This window comes from Metopolophium dirhodum, chromosome 4 (genome assembly GCF_019925205.1).
Source record: "Metopolophium dirhodum isolate CAU chromosome 4, ASM1992520v1, whole genome shotgun sequence".
NCBI lineage: Eukaryota > Metazoa > Arthropoda > Insecta > Hemiptera > Aphididae > Metopolophium > Metopolophium dirhodum.
In genome coordinates this window covers 11,757,901-11,778,485 of record NC_083563.1, presented here as the reverse complement: position 1 = coordinate 11,778,485, position 20,585 = coordinate 11,757,901, and the positions used below count along the sequence as shown (strand labels likewise).

Below are 20,585 nucleotides of genomic sequence, written 5' to 3'. Positions count from 1 at the left end.
ATGTAGTTTTTTTGTTTCTTCATATCGTCTATCCTTTAATTTTCTCTTCATTGAACCACTTAAGTATTTTTTTTTTTGACATTTTAAGTATAATAATAAACACATGACAAATAGATACACAATAAATACGACGATAATAACAGCAATTAGATTTTGTTGTCAGCAAAGTTGATTAAGACAGTCGTTTTCAGGCAAAACTCATTATACTTCATACCCCACAAAAACATCCAAGTAAAATCCAAATCTATTTTATTTTTCCAAAGTATGATAAAAAGGTACACTAAAGATTAATTTTGTAAGTTTGAAGTCGGTAGGCCCCTATTTTGAGTGGGCCCAGTGCAAATGTCCCATTTGTCCTTGCATAAATATGGCACTGCTGTCTGCTAATAAGTATAACTAATTCTGAACCAAAAACATTATAGTAGCCGCTGTAATTACTGCCTTTTTAAAATCTACGTGTAAAATCCTGGGGTCGGGGAACAAATTTTGTTGCTCACATTTTTCAATAATGGTTTTAAACATAGTTTCATAAATTGAAGTCGTCTTACGTTCTAATAAACAATAAGAAAATTAATAAAAAATTCATTTTTAGGGACTTGTATTACATATAACTGCATAAAATAATCAGGACTGAGGTTAAAATTTCCATCACAATACCAAGTGCTTGCTTCTGTCAATATACAAAGTCCTTCATCACAGCGAATATTATAACTCGTTCATGGTTTAAATCCAAGTTATCGGATAACAAAAACCGTTTTCCTTCATTTAGTGACCAATCACCTAGATTACAAATTAAATTAAATTTGTATTGCACATTTGCACGTGATAAATTGTTCAATAATTTACGATTATTATTTAAAGCAGTGATTCCCAACGTGATACCCAACAGTGATTCTACTGTGGCTTTCATTTTTATTGTTCATAACTTGTTGCAATAAAATATATAGGGAACTAACTGCGTATAATCAAAAATAATAATGTACCAAAAGTAATATACAGAATTATGCAGGTATATACATAAAATGTATACACACTACAATATCATCATTAAATAACAGCCAAATGGTAATAAACAAGCTTTTATCTTATCCATAATTGTTGATATCGATAAACTTCGATTAGTTTTGAATACGGTGTAATAATTTGGTATATATAATAGTCGTATACCAGCATTCACTATAGAATTTAGTACATAATAAAAATAATTTTTTTTTATTTGTCCGGGGGAGGAGGTGTGAGATTTTTGAAAATCTAAAAGGGGCGTTGAGTAAAAAAAGGTTGGGAATCACTCACATAAATCTACAATATTTTAATATTATACAATTAATCTACTATATTTACCTTCAATTTTCAAATCTTCTAAGATAGTGGGTTTTAGAAGGATTTAAATTGCTACGTTGCTTTTGTATAACGCGTTTAACAGAACTTTCGTTTGGAATATTCATTAAAACTTCATTCGGAAGATCACTAACCGCCTCAGCAAAAATTTGACTAGGTTTATTGCTAGAAATTTTAGCACGATTTTTTATCTTGTGTTTAAATTTTTCTACTTCCAATGTAGTATGATTGCCAGCATGATTATGTTATATTACTAATTTTGCTTTAGAAATGTCTTTCGGTGTACATAATACTGCAGGACACTTGTATTTCTTCTTCAAGCTACATTTCATGTTGAATCGTATACGAGAATCCAACGTACACTATTTTATTTATAGTATTACCTTTTGTTTTAAATTTAAAGATTTCATACATTTTCACTAAAAAAAAATTATTGGATTTAAAAACACTAAGGATTTCACAGACACAGATGACCGATGACACAGACTGAGCGTTTGCCAAAATAACCAAACTATTATCCAGAGAAATTCACTTTTAAAATTAAAGAAAGATAAGTAAAGATAAATAATGTGTGTAATAAACTTGTAATTTACGACTTTCGAATTAAAGTGATAATCTATAACATATAATATATAACATGGTTAGACCTTAAACCTAAGTAAAAATTAGGTGTAATAAATTTGTAATTTATGACTTTCCAAATAAAGTGATAATCTATAACATAATATAATATAATATGGTTAGACCTTAGTCCTTAGATCTAAGCAAATATTAAGTGACTTAACTTAATAATTATTAAATTTGGGACTTTTATTCTCGGACTTTTATTCCATCAAACTTTTTTTACCGGACTTTTTTTCGTCGGACTTTATTTTGCCGGACTTTATTTTGTTAGGGGATTCCTTAAATCGTGATGATAACGTAACTGAACGGCGCGCGCGCGATGCTACAGTCACATGACATCAAATATGTCATCATACGTTATTCTGTGATAGTGTGATCATACCATGTTCTTTTATCATGATCAAAAGTGTCCTCAGATGACTTGTTACAGTTCTTTGGAAAAGAATTTTAAATGGCAACAAATATTAGTCGATAAAAATGTTCATTAGGATGAATTCCTGTAATATATCTGATGTATAATATGAATATATGATGTATATCTTAGTCCGTGCTACCTATATAAACTAAGTTTATAATATTATATCTATGACATTACTTCTTTAATTAATTTCTAACTTTTAAGTATGCGCCCTCTGGTTGTTGGCCTATTGTTTCGGGTATCGACGACTAAACCGCGAACTGCTTCGTCATCTTCTACCCAGTTACGTTATCGACATATCGACTAGATATATAATGGTGCCCGAACAGCCAGCTGATTGTCCTGACGGACACCGCAATTGCCAGTAGCCACAAGGCTATATCCACAATTTGATTAAACTACATATAGTTAAATGTACTTACTTACTTACTATCAGTGTCACAAATTTGTGTCGTTCATTGGTATATTTGATATTGTAACCAATGGTTATTAGCTGCGATTCGAATCTCGCCGAGCGTCCGTGTATGCAAAAATGAAGAGAATACGTTACCAAGTCACAAAATTAGTGTCGTGACAGAAAAAGGATCGCTACCTTTTGCTCCATTTTATATTTGTTCTAACTATATAAATATCCACATTTTACTTTATAGTTACACATTTTTTTTGTTCCAACGGAACTTTAAATTTGATAACTGTTGTCAAAATTCGAACTTAAAATGCTTATAAAAAATAATTGTGCATAATATGTATTTTTAATATTTTTCAACTGCTATTGTAACAATTTATCAGGATCCTTGCATTAAATTTTCACGCTATATTTCACCCAACAAATAAAATCTAATTGATATTTATAGGAAAAAAAACTAAAAAAGTTGAAAACTGATAATGTCCGTAAACAGTTCAAAAAGATTCAAATTATTTTCAAAATTGTGTGGTGTATAGAAAATGCTAGTATAAACATTCAATAAAATTTGATGTCCGTAAAGTGTATACAGCTCAAAACGAGTCAAATTATTTTCAAAATGTTATCGTGTATAGAAAATGCTAATATAAATATTCGGTGAAATTTTCAAGTATCTACAGTCAAATGTTTTTTAATTACAACAAAATAAGAAAATCGTTACATGAGATATCGAATGAATATCAAATGTTGTAAAAATATGAATTTCAAACGCTCATAACAATTTAATTTAACTATCTTGTAGACATTTTTTTTTTTTGATAAAGGCAGACAAACTTATGGATAATCTTGTATTACATTTTCAAATCTTCGATTTATAAAGAAAAATTTTAATGAATTCTCAACTCAAAATAATTTGCTAATTTTCGTGATTTTTTCGTATTTTGTCAAGATTTGAACTTTTAACGCTTATAAAAAAAACGCTTGCCAAGTCAGGGATCGGTATGTAAACTTTCTTGATTTTTATATTTAGAAATGTATTAACTAATATCCAGTGTTGGGTAAGTTACTTTTAAAAAGTAATTAAGTTACTTTACTCGTTACTCAAATAAAATTGTAATGAAATTACTTTACTTTTCAAATAGAAAAGTAAGTCATTGCTTTCTCGTTACAAAAAAAAATAATACTAATAGAACACAATAAGAACTTATAAAATTATAAAAATAAACCATTTATAAATGCCAAAATATGGCTATAATGATTTATAACAGTACCTATAATGTATATATTATTTTAGATTCTGAGCGAAGCGATGAATGTATTGATTCTACAATGATGTGTGTTTTTTTTTTTATTTTTTTTTTTATTTTTTTTTTTATTTTTGTGTCTGTCATCACCTTTTAGGACAGTAAAAGTGCTTGGATTTTCTTCAATAGTAACTTTTCTGATAGGAAAGTGAATCTAGTTGGTACTTTGGGGGGTCAAAAGTAAAAATTTCCCAGTAGTTTTCACAAGCGACGTGAAAAACAAAAGAAAAATTAAGGAAAAACGGGAATTTTTACGCAAAATCTGTTTTCGAGAAAATCGATTTTGGTTTTTGGTGTAACTCTAAAACAAATGACCGTAGGGACATGAAATTTTGACTGAATGTTTATATTAGCATTTTCTATACACCATAAAATTTTGAAAATATTTTGACTCTTTTTGAGCTGTTTACGGCCATTGTCAGTTTTCAATTTTTTTAGTTTTTTTTTTCTATAAATATCAATAACATTTTATCTGTTGAGTAAAAAAGCTTGAAAATTTAATAGAAGGCTCCTAGGTTATTGTTTCAAAGGCAGATGAAAAAAATTAAAAATCCTTAGTCACAGTTTTTAATTATAAGCATTTAAAGTTCAAATTTTGACAAAATACGGAAAAATCACGAAAAATAGCAAATTATTTTGATGAGAATTCATAAAAATTTTTCTTTTTAAATCTAAGATTTGAAAATGTAATATAAGATTACTCATAAGTTTGTCTACCTTTATCAAAAAAAAAAATGTCTAGAAGAAACTTAAATTAAATTTTTATGAGCGTCTGAAATTTATATTTTTACAACATTTGATATTTACTCGATTTCTCATGTAACAATTTTCTTATTTTATTGTAATTAAAAAACGAATGACTGTAGATACTTGAAAATTTCACTGAATGTTTATATTAGCATTTTCTATACACCATAAAATGTTGAAAATATTTTGACTCTTTTTGAGCGGTTTACGGACATTGTCAGTTTTCAATTTTTTTAGTTTTTTTTTCTATAAATATCAATAAATTTTCATTTGTTGGGTAAAAAAGCGTGAAAATTTAATATAAGGCTCCTGATATATCGTTCTAATAGCAGTTGAAAAATATTAAAAATACATAGGCACAATTTTTTTTTATAAGCATTTAAAGTTCAAATTTTGACAACATTTATCAAATTTATAATTTATTAATTATTTTGTAGTTAAAAATTTATAAATTTTTAACTTTTATGGCTAAGGATTGAAAATTTAAAACAAGGCTCCACGTAAATAGGTTATATATAAATTACTTTATTCACAATAATATCATCAAATATACTTGGTAAAATCATAGGCTGACTGACCGTTTTCGCTCAGAATCGTTTTTCTTATACAATGATATTATATCATTGAATTCAAATTTAACACCATCCATTACAGTGACCCACTTGTAACTTACCGTACAGCAGAGCGACATCCACTTATCCACCTTTTGATATTATTTAATTTTTAGAAAAATAATGTTATATATCCTAATGTAAATTCTAAATATAGTAATGAATAAAATTTTTTTTCAAATTTAACAGTTTTTGTACAACACTAAATTTCTATATATAATATGACTTGTCCTGAGTGATTCATCATCGCCTAGCCGGATCCACTGAAGCTATGAGCATGAAATTTGGACAGTAGTTTTGTTTTGTGATGTAGACACCCACTAAAAAATGATTTTTAAAATTCAACCTTATGGGGGTTAAAAGGGGCGAACATAGAAAACATTTATAGACTGATGCCCTGACTGATTCATTTGCTTTATCACTAACTTCACTGTGTCTGTAATCTAACGCTGGTAGATTGCTTACCTGATAATATACTGTTCACATAACCATAAGCGAGACTCACGGGCAACTCCACGCGAGATGGTTAAAAATTAAAATATAATATGATTTTGCTTCGATATGCAAAGCGGCCACAGCAAATTACACCTAAAAGGAGTTAATTAATCAACATTTTTTTCCGGGTTTATTCAGCTAGTTCTTTATAAAACCTGTATAGTTAGAGGCGTATAAAACTTAATAGTTCACGCTATATAGATATTCATAGGAAACGTTCTGCGAAGGTATTTAAAGGCCTATTTAGAGGAATCAAATTAAATAACAAATTGTTCTCGTGATTTACGGTGCAATTCGACATGTCAAATATCAAAACCATTGAAAACTGAATTGTGGCGAGTTAAAATTAACTATACATACATATTCGATTGGTAAACATAATAATACCCGCATTATAAACATAGATTTTTTTTCGATTCGAAATAGGCAGGTAGGTACTTAATAATTCGAAACTGTAACGCGTTATTCTATAGAAATTACATTTTCGTTACTTGGAAATAATTCTAATGAATTACCGTAACACGTTACAAGCAAAGTAACGTGTTACTTTCGTTACGTTACTACCCAACACTGCTATATCACACCCAGGCGGTATAACAATTTGAATCCAGAAAAATGTCGGTATGAACAGCCCCACAAAAAATCTTTTTCATTTTCATTTAGAGAGATAGATCTCCGAAACTGGATAAAGGATTTCGTTCATTCGTTGTATGGGGTCTTGTACTCTAGTTACATTCACATCGGTTAGGAGAGGAGAAGTGAAGTGAAGATTTTCAGAACTTTATATTTAATAGTTAATTCACTACAGAACATTAAAAACAAATTTTATTGGGCGTTTTTTGATGTTTTTCAGCTTTACAGCTTTGTAGTGAATTAACGATTGGAGATAAAGTTCTGAAAATCTTCACTGCACTTCTCCTAGCCAATGTGAATCTAACAAGACCCCAAACAACAAAATCCGGTCTCCAGTTTCGGAAATCTACCTCGCTAAAAGAAAATCTAGCAAAAAAAAACTCTTTGTTTATCTGTAAAAAATTAAATAGTTTTTTTAAAAAAATTTTTATTCCACATTTACCATCTACTTGATAATGCTTTTTTAATGAGTTATCAACCAACTTTCTAGCTATCATAGTTTAGGAAAAAAGTTAAAAAATTGAACTTTTGGGACTGTTCACGCCGACGTTTTTATGGATTCAAGTGGTTATACCACCTGGGTGTGATATCAGATCTCTCTCATTAATATTTCATATTAAGGGGATTCGATACCGTGATTTTCTGTTTTTGTCCAACACACGCGCGACATGTTATTTTTTTTTTTTGCCAAACATTCCAATTGATCTATTGAAGCGATAAGAATTCTGAAAACAAATTTGAATTCGTCGTCAAGTCTACTTGAAATCGACTTTCCCAGATTTTTGATATTATCTCCCAAATTCCAGAAAACGTCATATTAAAAAAGAGTATTTAAACATTTTTGTATTTCAATTTTTGGAGAAGCTAAAATCAAAAATCAAAATTGTGGGAAAGTCGATTTCAAGTAGACTTGACTATGAATTCAAATCTGTTTTCAGAATTCTCATCACTTTATTAGATAAATTGATATGTTTGGCATAGAATCCGTTAAAAATCCTATGTCACGCGTGTGTTAGACAAAAACAGAAAATCACGATATGGAATCCCCTTAAAGCTAGCTAAATTACCCTCCTACTCATCATTACTGAGTTACATTTTTATTATTTTCCTATTTAACACAAATTCTTGAAGTTTTCAAAATTCAGACTTTTTTCATTTCAATTATCATACTTATTTGATTAAAAATCAAGAGAGTAAAAATTGTGCTTGTTTATTATTAGTATTTTTTAATTGCTATTGTAACAATATATCAGGAGCCTTGCATTAAATTTTCACGCTTTAAGAGCTCAAAATAAGTCAAAATAATTGGAAAATTTTATCGTGTATAAAAATTGCAAATATAAACAACCAGTGAAAATTTCATGTATATACGTTCATTTGTTTTAGAGTTGCACCAAAAACAAAAATTGATTATCTCAAAAACAGATTTTGCGTAAAAATTCACGTTTTTCTTTTGTTTTTCACTGCGTTTTTGAAAACTACTGGGAAATTTTTACTTTTGACCCCTCTAAGTACCAACTAGATTTACTTTCCTATCAGAAAAGATACTGTTGAAGAAAATCTAAGCATTTTTACACAAAAATTAAAAATAAAAATAAAATAAAAAAACACACATCATTGTAAAATCAATACATTCATCTTTCCACTTAGAATCTAAAAAATATTATAAAGTTAAAAAAATTAAAATGCCTGAAAATTGCTAAAAATTAGTTTAAATATTTTGAAAATGTAATTGTGTATAGCCAATGATAATTTAAGTAATGGTAGAATATTTTAAGCTTCTATGATTAATATTTTTGAATTAGGTACCTACAACAAAGCAACAAAATCTAGTCCAGCGTATATATTCCGTTCTCCTAATTATTTCGAGTAGTACCTACCTACGTCCTGCATGATATTTTTTACTTCACTAAAATTAAAAATTGTATCCAATTTGCTCCCAGACACCACCCTTAAAATTGTTACTCTTCCAAAAAATCAAGTTTACTCTTTACAATAAATCACAAAAGACTTCAGAAATTAGAATCTTCGCGATTTTTTTTCTATTGTTAAACATTTGCTGCTCGTAATTATGTATTCTACAATATGTTTCCTAATAACAATAAATAGCCTTAACCTCTTACCATAGTACCAAGTATCATACAACGCTAATTACAATGGGCTCATTAGTCATTGTGACAGAAAACAGGATATTTATAAAATATTTACAACACTTATAACCAGATTACTCATAGAAAGTAACGTTGGACATTTTAAATTCTGAACCAAATTCTTCAATTCTTGAAGCCAACAAGGTTACTATTTTTTTAAAAGTTTAATAAAAATGTCTTTAGTTTTGATGTGGTTTACGTAATTAAAATTAATTAGGTATATAATAATTTATAACGATATTGTATATTCCTACATGGGCACTACACAACTAACAAACATAAAATATTAGTTTTGTCTATACTTATTCACTGTACCTTTTTTTTTAATAATAGACAATCATCAAATGACTATATATCAACAAAGCCTAATAGCAAAGAGTCCATATCTCCTACAGTGGCAAGAAAGAAACGTTTAGCGGCTAATGCGAGGGAATGTCGACGCATGAATGGCTTGAATGAAGCATTTGATAGACTCCGTGAAGCTATAACAACGTCTATAGAAGACGTACAAATATGAAATGTTACAAATGGCTCAAAGTTATATATCAGCATTATGCAACTTACTGGATCAAGCTCATAAATAAAATATAATTTATTACTCAAGTGTCAATTATTTTTACACATAAAATGTTTTCTAGTCACAAAAACAAATATTTCTTTATTTTGTCTATATAATAAAAAATAATAACAAAAAAGCAATTAAATACAATTAACTTTTATTTTTTTCATTACTGCACACCTAAATAAAAAATAATATGTGGTACAAGACAAAAAAGTGTTACTTCAGTAAAATTATCAACATAAAAACTGAAATTTTGTTTATACAAAATTATTTGATTGGAAGTTTAGCCATGTTACATTAAATTGTATACCTTACTGGTAGAGAGAACAGTAAAAAAAGAATGAATTTAAAAATTAAAATATATATTTTTTTTAATATATATAAATATATATATATATATATTATAAACATTAATCAATATATTGTGCCAGCCATCTGAACCCTTCTCCATAACCATGACGTTTCAATACAGAACACATGAATACTTCTAAAGGACGACCTGGAAGATCTGTTCTGGGTACTCTAGCCTAAAATTAAATAATCAATATTAGTAAATATGAAACTAAAAAATTTTTATACTAAATAGTATTAAACAGTAATCAGTAAAAAAACAAAGTAACAACCTGCTATTAATGTATAGCCTTTGCATATAGTACTGCTTTAATTATTTTATAATAAATATTGAGTAAAACGTCTTTCACTATATTATTCTACTACTTATACAAGTTAATTTTCTAGCTTCCTAAATAATATACTGGCAAAACTTTTAAATCAATTAGTTTTTGATGTTATATCTAAATTGTAACTTTTCATGTCATTGTGTATTTAGGAGTACAAAAACACTATTTTATGAGTACACATTATAAAAGCACGAAAAAAATCATATTTTTGAGTTAATAATTATATATTATGTAATTTATATTAAATATCTATTAGTTGAAATCTCGTTAATCTTATTAATATTACAAGGATGTCAGCACACTCTTTCTAACAGTTTGCATTCATTGGATTTTTACAATATTTAAATTTTTATGCAACTTTGATTACATGAAATACAACAAATTAAAAATGCTCATGTATCACAGAAAAATATGAATTCAGTAAAAAAACTAACATATAAACACAGATAATATTCTTAAGAGGACGTGATACCCGCATGTGTTGTCTCCGTCTTACAAGTGCGTAACATAGCAAATTTAATTGTTGACATGTTACGCGTGGGCCAGAGAGAGAAAACAAATAGTGCGCTGACATCCTCTTAATTGTTAGTGATTAGTTTATATCTACAGTTCTTTATAATTTACAAGGGTCGAGGGTGATTAAAATTATATAGGTTCCAAAATATAGATTTTGAGAAGTAAATAAAAGTGGTTTAGCTTATAAATCATTTACACATTAAACATATTCTTATATACAAATAACATGATACAATTACTGATAGTTAGATTTTTGAAAATAATTCATATCCATAAATACAATAATAAAAGGTTACAAAATATTAACACGTTCACGCCTTCATTAGTTCAAGTGACAAGGGTGAGTCTTTGCTTAGACCGTTGTCGAATAATATATGAGACATGTCCAATATGTATTTCAAATGGGATTTATAGACTTGTTTATTTTAAGTGATTTCTGAGGTATTGATTTTAATAGTAGGTTCAAATATTGGCCATCAGATACCGTTAGTATTGCTACTCTTTCAATTACTATAATATTTTCAGTGGTCTACTGTAAGCCACTCCAATATACCGCAGGGTCGTGAACGTATTAATGGGTTTGTGGTACATATTATATAATATCATGTTTTACATACTTTTCCAGTTGTTTGGTTCAATGCAAAATAAGTTCTTAATTCTGTTTCATTCAATGCACCTTGTCTATCAATTTTGTTACCAAGGACGAGTACGGGGCAGTTAGATAAAGACTCATCAAGCAATAATGAATCTAATTCATTTTTACTTTCCATAATTCTAGATTTGTCACAAGCATCTACCAAAAATACAATTGCATCTACGGCAGGGAAATAATCTTTCCATACTTTTCTTGCTTGAGAATGGCCACCCAAATCAAATGTTGTGAATTTTATGTTTCCAACAGATAATTCTTCAGATGCTATAAAATAAATAATCAAATTTTAAATTACCAAAGTGCAAAAATATTAAACTTATAAATTATATATTTGCAACAGTTTCATACTTGGATGCAATGTTGGAGTGTGCTGTGCCAAACGATCATCTTTCAACATATGTAATAGAGTAGTTTTTCCAGCATTATCTAAACCAAGGAATAGTAACTTTCCTGATTTTTTCCACAACCCTATAAGATCATGGCATTATAATTGATTCAATCTTCTAATGTAAAAATAATATTAACACACATACTACAAATTCGCTAAATTAAACTTGTGTGATAAAAAAATGCACAGGGTTGTTTGGACGTTATTGTTTACATGGTTCATTATTCTGGTGTAGGATAATTTTAAACCCGTCTAGTTTAGCGAATTTGTGGATAATTTATGCGATTTATTTTGTAATAATATTATTTAATGATAATAGAAAAATAACAAAATTTGATTGTTTAATATATATTATATAATAAATGAATGAACTATTGAAATCATATAGGTACACATGGATATAAATTAAATACCTATATTTGAGTCAATTTAAAATATTAATACATTTTCATTACCTAATCAATAATCACATAACAAACAATGAATAATAGGTAATGAAAAATTACTCACCTAAATATCCCAGGACGCCGGTAACCCAATCCCAAAGAAACATTTTCTAATGAAATTATCTGTAACATAAAAAAGATAATCATGTTAGGTATGTAAATATTTTTTATAAGATAAGATGAGTAATTAATAATATTATGTTAGAACTTATAACTTATATTAATACGCAGTTTTAAAAATAGATAACTATGTGAACTCCTAATCAATTAATATTAACTGTTACTTTATAGACTAAATACATAAAATATATAATGTCTTTTTAACAAAATAAAAATAATAGGTAGGTATAATGTGTCTATACAAATACAAATGTATAAAATCAGATAAAGTACTTCAAACAAGGTATATTAAAATAACTAATTTTATATTTGCAAACATATAATACTGTATGTACATAAGGTGTATAAGGAAATGTTATGGAAAAATGTATTATATTTTAAACTGATGTTCAATCTCTACAGTTAGATAGGCTTAATTATGTATGGTATTTTATTTTTTATTATCATATTATTTTTTACTATCAATTACATATCAAAGATAATAATGATGTATAATGTATTATATAATAAAAATAAAAGACCTATACATTAAAATAAAAATGTATGAATTAAGTTTTCAATATATAATTTTAACAAATAAATTGGTAGACATATCAATGAAAAATAACTAGTATAAATTGTTATCTATTTTTAAAAAATCTTCATGGCCAGGTTTGATGCTTGTAATATTTATTAACCTGTTAAAGAGTTGGTGAATTAAAAAATAAAAAAGTTATTCATGTTTTTATCATATACAAAATAATACAGTGTTCATCAAGGACAAGTACACTATTATAGTCATTAGGTAGGTTAGCGTAGAAACTGGTAATATACAATACCACTATGCCAGAGGTAGGAGATTTATTGTAAAATATAAATGACATATTAGTATATCTACCTCATAAGATGCATCAAAAAAAACAATCATTAAGTATGGTCTTATTGTAATTGTATGGATAATAATTTGAAAAAAATAAAATAAAATGTAATGATCCTAAATTCATAATTTGTATTTATAATATTAAAATTCCACCCAAAATGTAATTAAAAGATAGTAATAGACTGCAAACATTTTTTTGTTGTTGGATATGAGCAAGCTACACACTATTATTAGCTCCTAGAAATAAAGAAAAAAGGGAGTAAATTCAATGGTAATTTCTATAAATAACTATAACAAAAAGATTAAGTTAAAGCATATTTAAGCACCTACAAGGCTGCAACTACACTTCTATCAATTATTATTAAATATTGTATACCTATGCAAATACAATTTTAACTATGACTGATGACAACAAAGTACTTTTAATTGATGAGTGGTTCATAAAAATCCGCGTGCTATATTAGGTATATTGTATCTTGCATTAATTGACTAGTGTATCACCTACTTAACTAAGACAATGCCTACTTATACATTCAAATTAAATTTTACATTTAGGTAACTGTTATATTTTGATAATTTCAGAATATAAAAACCTATTAATACTAGTACTAAAATTCTGATGACAATTTTTAAAACCTAAATTAAATTTAAATGAAATTACTACCATCATAATATGCTTTATATAAAGTTTACTGAGTAGACATTTTAAATTATTGGTATAATTAGTTTTCTTAATTTTATTGTATTGTATTATTTGAATTATATTTAGTTATAATAGGACATTTTTCTGATTATTCCGTATACATAATAGGTATACATTTACCTAATCATTTTTAGTATTTTAAGACTACAATATTTTAAAAATCTAATGCTTAAATTTAATAATTAGGTATAAGTAATTATGCTATTCTGTATTGATTTTAAAATTGCACACACACCAGAGCCAACAATATTCTTATATCAAGCATTTAAAATTAAAATTATTTACTATTCAATTTATTGGTACTACAAGCTAGGTATTAACATATTTATTCATTATATAATAGGTATAACTTTTAATTAATATAATATTATGTTTCAAAAATTAAAATTTTAATATGAAAACCCTAAACTTATTAATAATGTACCAATGTTTAAATGTAATGATTTTAACAACCATATTAGATTTAATTCTGTGAGATCATAAATTATGACATAGATAATATAATAAGTATATTTTTATAATTTATTTCAATGGTAAATATGTGTAGTATTGAGTACCTATTAAGGTTTGATATTTGAATGTCAGGTGAATATGATAATTACCTATATCATATTTTATATAAGGTACCTACCTACCTAAGTATTTTTTAAATTTATTTCATGAATTTTGAAAATCTTTGAGGTACTTTTTTAAAAAAACTTAAAAAAATATTTTATTTAGATTTTAGATTTAAAAAAACCATGATTATGATTTGCCGTTGTTTTAAAATTGATACCAATAATAATAGAAAACTCCAGAGGTAGTTGAGGTACACCGAGCAAAGAAAGTAGTTCTATAGATATAGAATTATATATTATATATTAAAACATAGTCCCTGTGAGATGTCCATAATTTTTCTTTTAAATTAATTTCATTGGATGTACTAACCTAGTTTTAGTTACTTAATTTTTTTTTAAGAAATGTTGGGTACCTACCTACCTAAAATTATCTGAGCAAGAACTATAAAATGCAAGTTCCAATAATGTAATGACGTCATTAAAAAATATTATTGACTTTTGCGCAATAACTCATTACAAAGACAGTTAAATTGAAACGTAATATAAATAAAATGTATGAGTACCAATTCGTCCAATTTAATGCAGACGCTAAATAATACGTTTGGATCAACCCAAACTATAAACTACTCGTAAAATAACCAATCAAATGATGAGTAAACTCGGTTTCACTTTAAATATAATAAATAGGGTTTACATACCTTAAATTGTAGTTAAATGTACAGTAAATCTAAATCAGTGTCACAACTTTGTGTCGTTCATTGATACCTATTTTTGATGTCGTAACAATTATTATTGGCCGCGATTAGATTCTCACTGAGCGTCTGTTTTGCAAAAAGTGAAGAGAGCGACGTTACCAAGTCACTAATTTAGTGTCGTGACAGAAAAACAGTCAACAGATATTTATATTATGTACACAATATACCTAAACTAAATTAATGATAAATAAAATCTATAGTCTTGGTCTATGAGCAAAATAAAAATATAAACGATGACTTGACGTGCAAAATAAAGTGATTAAAACATTGATAGGGTGTGGAAGTAGGAGAAGGGGTTCCAATGTGTCACAGAGCCATCGGTGACTGGCAACGATTGTCAAAATAACGAACCTCTTTGAAATAACCGTTTAGACGAGGCGGTCTACTGTCGCTTCGGCCTACTACTCCAACGGGTATTAAACCAGATGGCAAGACTATATAATTATTTTTAAATTGTAAATTGTTTGTACGTCATCTTAAAATACTCATTTAACTTGCTTTAAAATTAAAATATTATAAAAAGGCCTCTGTCATTGCCTAGATAATATTCTTCCTTCTAAATTTGATCATAAGTCAATTCACTCTAATTTTTAAACCAACAGATCTAAACATGATCTTCTGCCGAGCGTAAAATTTGCCATGGTACGGATTAATTGCAAGCGGGTGCGGCGTCGTTTTAAGAGGACGCTACACCCGCATGTGTTGTCTCTGTCTTACAAATGTACAACATAACAAAAACTGTTTTGCGCGGGAAAGAACCGAGAAGGCTATAGTTATAACTAAGAAACGAAATTTTCACACTGTAAAGATGAGAACATTTACCGTGCAACATCGTTTTTATTTTTCCGATATCACAAATACAAAAAAAGTTATTCAAGGTTGAAATAATGCATTTTTAAACAATAATAACTTTTTTGGTGTTTGTGATATCGGAAAAATAAAAACGATGTTGCACAGTAAATGTTTTCATCTTTACAGTGTGAATTGAATTCAAATTGAATCATAAATCAATCCTCAACAAATCATATAAGATGTTAGGTTTCTTAAATAGAAATACTAAAGAATTTAAAAATCCTAGATGCTTAAAATTACTTTATACTTCTTTAGTTAGATCTAACCTTGAATTTGGCTCCCTTGTTTGGTCGCAAAATCTAACAACATTTTACTCTGAACTTGATAATGTTCAAAACAAGTTTCTCAAAAATATTTCATATAAACTAAATCTTCCTTTCTCCAGAGACTCAATTATACTAATTCAGGTATCATTGGATCTTGATAGTCTTTCTCTGAGACGGAATCTTACAGATATAATGTTTATTTTTGACATTATTAATGGTTTTGTTCTTTGTCCTGAATTATTAGCAATGATTGGTTTCCGAATTCCTCGTCTTTATACGCGCAATCTAGATTTATTTGTTATTCCACATTATAGAACTAATAGTGGAGCCTTCTCTTTTCTACCAAGAGCTCTTAGGTTAGCCAATTTAATCTCCCACCATCTTGATTTTTTTAATTCTACTCGTGTTAATTTTAAACTAAATACTGTATTGCTTCTAAAAAAACCACATTTTATCTAATTATTATTATTACTTAATATTGTTACTTGTCGTATACATTTATTATTAGTCATTTATTTTAATTTTAAAACATTATTTAAATTTTTGTATTTTTATTACCTACTTAATTTATATGTATTTTGATTGTTGTCATATTGTTATATTATATACTTTGTAAAGGGCTATTGCCCGTTGAATATATTCAATAAAAATTTCGTTTCTTAGTTATAACTATAGCATTCTCGGTTCTTTCCCGCGCAAAACAGTTTTTGTTATGTTGTACGTTTGTAAGACGGAGACAACACATGCGGGTGTAGCGTCCTCTTAAGAGAATGCTATACACAGAAATTTGTCGTCTCAGTCTTACAAGCGCGTAACATATCAACATTTTACGCTCAGTAGATCACGTTTAGCTCCGTTCGTTTTAAAACTACAGTGAATTGACCTCTTATAAAATTTTAGGGTGAGATCTATGGCATTTTATTATATTTTAATCTTAAAGTGGGTTATCTACGAGATATTGAGATACCCTAGAGAATAATCTTACCTTTAAATTGTATAAGGTATAAATTCACTATAATTTTTAAACTAACGGAGACAAACGTGATCTGCTCAGTGTGAAATTATTACCATGTTACGCACTTGTAAAACGGAGACAACAATAATGTCGGTGTAGCTACTCTGTAGCACTGTGGTGTCCTCTTAATCTTAAGTATCTTAAGAGACGCCCGCATGTGTTGTCTACGTCTACAAACGCGTAACATACCAAATTTACGCTCAGAAATGTTGACAGTAAAAACATTATTTTTACGAGTCTTAAAACATTGTTGTATGAGGACCGTCAGCGATCCAAAAGATAATAGTTTGAAATAAAGTTGAAGTCAATTTCAACCGGTAAATGAAATAACAGTGTATATTTTTCAGTAATTATTAAGTGTACAAAAGTCGTGTATGTGTGTGTATGTACTGTATTAGTGATGTGATTATGTGAAGGTGCTCTGGACTTTATTTAATACTATTAGATCATATTTTGTATATTGTAAAAGGTCACGATTCACGACTATTATAAAAGTGGTTTATGTCTATATACATTGTGAATATAATATAATATAGTATAATATGTATTCGCAGAGCCCATACTCTCAACAATATGTTATGATGTTGATTTGCTTTATGAGTTTGTAACTTAAGAGTTAAAAGGCAATATTTAAATTTGTTGAACAACTTATAAATTGTATGTAAATATGTTACATATTTTCTTTGTTTCATACAACAAACAATCTTTCAAAAATGTTCACTTAGGATTCAACGACTATAAACTTTTAGATGTAATAAACATTTTATTTTTATTTTTCATGGAAATTAAATATTTCATGAAATTACCCTTTTACCCGCGCACCGTCCATATTATATTATCAAAAGATACATTTTTGTCTGATTTCATATTTTATTCTTATAAATATTTTTTTTTTTTTTTTATTAAGAAAACAAAACCCTCGGCAGCAAGGCCATTGGGATATATAATGTATAATATTGTTACAACATGTTATGTGTTAAAAAGAGAGAAAAAAAAATACAGAACGATAAAAAATAATATAAATATGATTTAATATGTATAGATTATTAGATTAGTTTGAGCAAACCAGATTGTTGAAGGAAGGCTATTATATTGGAGACTGGTAGGTTAGGTCCGAGGCTTTCAAATATGTCTTCCGGAAGTTGGTTGTGTTCCCTTGCATCGCGGTATGTGTTACACTCGGTCATGATGTGTTTGATCGTTAACTTGACGCCACAGGATGAGCATATAGGGGGTTCCTCACGAGACATTAGGTAACCATGAGTGAGTTTGGTGTGGCCTATTCGGAGTCTATTGATGCTGGATTCTATTTTCCGATTTGGGTGGTTGTTTGGCCAATGTAGGGTTGATTGCTTTATCTCATTAAGTTTAGTTCTCTGTGTGGACCATAGGTTTTGCCAGGATTTTGCTGATATGAGTTTTATTGTGCGTTTAGCATCGTGAGCAGAGATGTTTGTGATAATGCCGTTGGGGGTTGTTAATGCTATTTTTTTAGCGAGCATGTCAGCTTTTTCGTTGCCTTTTATTGATGAGTGTCCTGGAACCCACATTAATTTTACTATATTTCCTTTGACGTGGTGGGCAGAGATAGCAAGCTGAATCTTCTTTGATATATCATTAGGTTTGTGAGTGTTGGCAATACTTATTATAGAGCTTAGGGAGTCGCTTAGGATGACAAAGTTATTATTCTGTTTTTCTAGTGAATATTCAAGGGCTTTAAGAATAGCAATTGCTTCAGCGGTGTATATGGAGCATTCTACTGAAAGTTTGTATGTTATTTCTTCTAAGTCATTGTATATGATAGCGATTCCCACGTTGCTTTCAGTTTTGGATGCGTCGGTGTAAATTTTTATAAAATTGGAGTACTGATCTAAGATGTTTTTGAATTCTTGAACATAAATTTGTGAGCTGGTTGTGTTTTTGGGCAGACTGGTAAGACTTGTGTCTATCATATTAGAGATCGAGGTCCATGGAGGAAAGAAGGGCGTTTGGGAGATAATAATGTCTTTGAGGTTCAGATTATTTTCGTCTACAATTGCTTGTATGGACGGGCATGATTGTACAGATGATACCATATTGTTTCTAGCAAGTTGTATGGCCAGCATCATGACGTTTTCCTGGCGTTTAATATGCAGGGGCATTCTTATAAATAATGTAGGGCCAAAATATATAATACGGCCGACAGGCCAGTCCGCGATCGCTGACCAGCCGACCGGCCCAGTCCGCCCCTGATAATCTATTATATTTATGAAAATAAAAAAATGTTTATACCTATATTTTATATTTCATTAAAAAAATAATTTCATGTTAAATAATATAGTATTCAAATTTTAAATTCATTATTATTAGTCAAAAATAAACTTTTAAAAAATGGGGGGGGGGTGGTGAAATGTCGATTTACCAAAAAATATAACATTAATTTGCATAGTTTATTAGTTTTATTAAATTTATTTTTATTTTATTCATACTAGTAATATATTAATATTTATGACTCATGAAGTAACTAAGTAGGTGTTTAAATATGTATAAAAAAGAAAACAGCTTATATGATGAACAATACCTACGCAGGACTCAAGTGGCATAACCTCAATTGTATCTTTGCGGGTGGAAGGAGGGTTAATGAAATTATTAAACAATATTTTTAAAAAAAGCATACATAATATTGTAAAACAAATATTCTTTTCTTTGCTCAAAATCTAAAAGGTTCGTGAGGATCTATCCCCCATATTTCCCGATGTTAGTTTTAGGCACTGCACTCATTACAACTTAAATGTAAGTCTTCCAAAACCTCGCAGACTCAAGAGAGGAAGACCTCACGACCGGAGAGAGGAACATCTATCACCAGTCACTGCCTAAGAATGATACAACATGTCCAGATAATTATCTTAATTTAAACCTATTATGTTAATATTTAATTATTATATCGCAATTATGTAAAAAAGTTATTTTGTTGTAATTCAAAAATTTCATTCGAGAATAGGTACCTACTTGAAACTATTAAAGTATATATTATTATATTTTATAGACACAAAGATATTTTCAATTACAGATTTTGGAAAAAAATCAATTCAACCTACTGTATTAGTGTATTACTATTTACTAGTAGTAAAATAAATTTAAATAATGATTCAAACTTCGAAAACAAATACATTTTTTTTGATATTTATAGAAAAAAAAAGGCGGGTAAGTGGATCGTGGATGTCGCTCTGCTGTACAGTAGGTTACAAGTGGGTCACTGTAATGGATGGTGTTAAATTTGAATTCAATGATATAATTTTATTGTATAAGAAAAACGATTCTGAGCGAAAACGGTCAGTCAGCCTATGATATTACCAAGTATATTTGATGAAATTATTGTGAATAAGTCATTTATATACCTAACCTATTTACGTGAAGCCTTATTTTAAATTTTCAATCCTTAGCTATAAAAGTTGAACATTTTATAAATTTTTAACTACAAAATAAAATTAATATGAATGTATATACATTCA

The 20,585-nt window shown here is 28.3% G+C and overlaps 2 protein-coding genes across 2 annotated transcripts; both read right to left on the bottom strand.

Moving 5' to 3' along the window:
- Positions 1-9,422: 9,422 nt before the first annotated feature.
- LOC132943456 (GTP-binding protein SAR1b-like) lies at positions 9,423-15,213 on the bottom strand. Its single transcript, XM_061012465.1, has 5 exons — positions 14,905-15,213; positions 12,032-12,090; positions 11,482-11,601; positions 11,099-11,397; positions 9,423-9,812 (listed from the first exon to the last, which is right to left on the bottom strand). Exons 2-5 carry the CDS (start codon positions 12,072-12,074, stop codon positions 9,696-9,698), a joined length of 579 nt encoding a protein of 192 aa, XP_060868448.1. The 5' UTR covers positions 12,075-12,090; positions 14,905-15,213; the 3' UTR covers positions 9,423-9,695.
- Positions 15,214-18,140: 2,927 nt separating this feature from the next.
- LOC132942822 (uncharacterized) lies at positions 18,141-19,235 on the bottom strand. The gene has a single exon (XM_061011473.1). The coding sequence runs from the start codon at positions 19,233-19,235 to the stop codon at positions 18,141-18,143; it is 1,095 nt and encodes a 364-aa protein (XP_060867456.1).
- Positions 19,236-20,585: the final 1,350 nt, after the last annotated feature.

Bases quoted from the DNA above. Each gene is read 5' to 3' on its own strand.
- LOC132942822 (XM_061011473.1), bottom strand. From the start codon at position 19,235: ATGCCCCTGCATATTAAACGCCAGGAAAACGTCATGATGCTGGCCATA.
- LOC132943456 (XM_061012465.1), bottom strand. From the start codon at position 12,074: ATGTTTCTTTGGGATTGGGTTACCGGCGTCCTGGGATATTTAG. The intron at 11,602-12,031 runs GTGAGTAATTTT...ATGATCTTATAG, and splicing joins CGGCGTCCTGGGATATTTAG to GGTTGTGGAAAAAATCAGGA. The intron at 11,398-11,481 runs GTATGAAACTGT...TTTATTTTATAG, and splicing joins CACTCCAACATTGCATCCAA to CATCTGAAGAATTATCTGTT.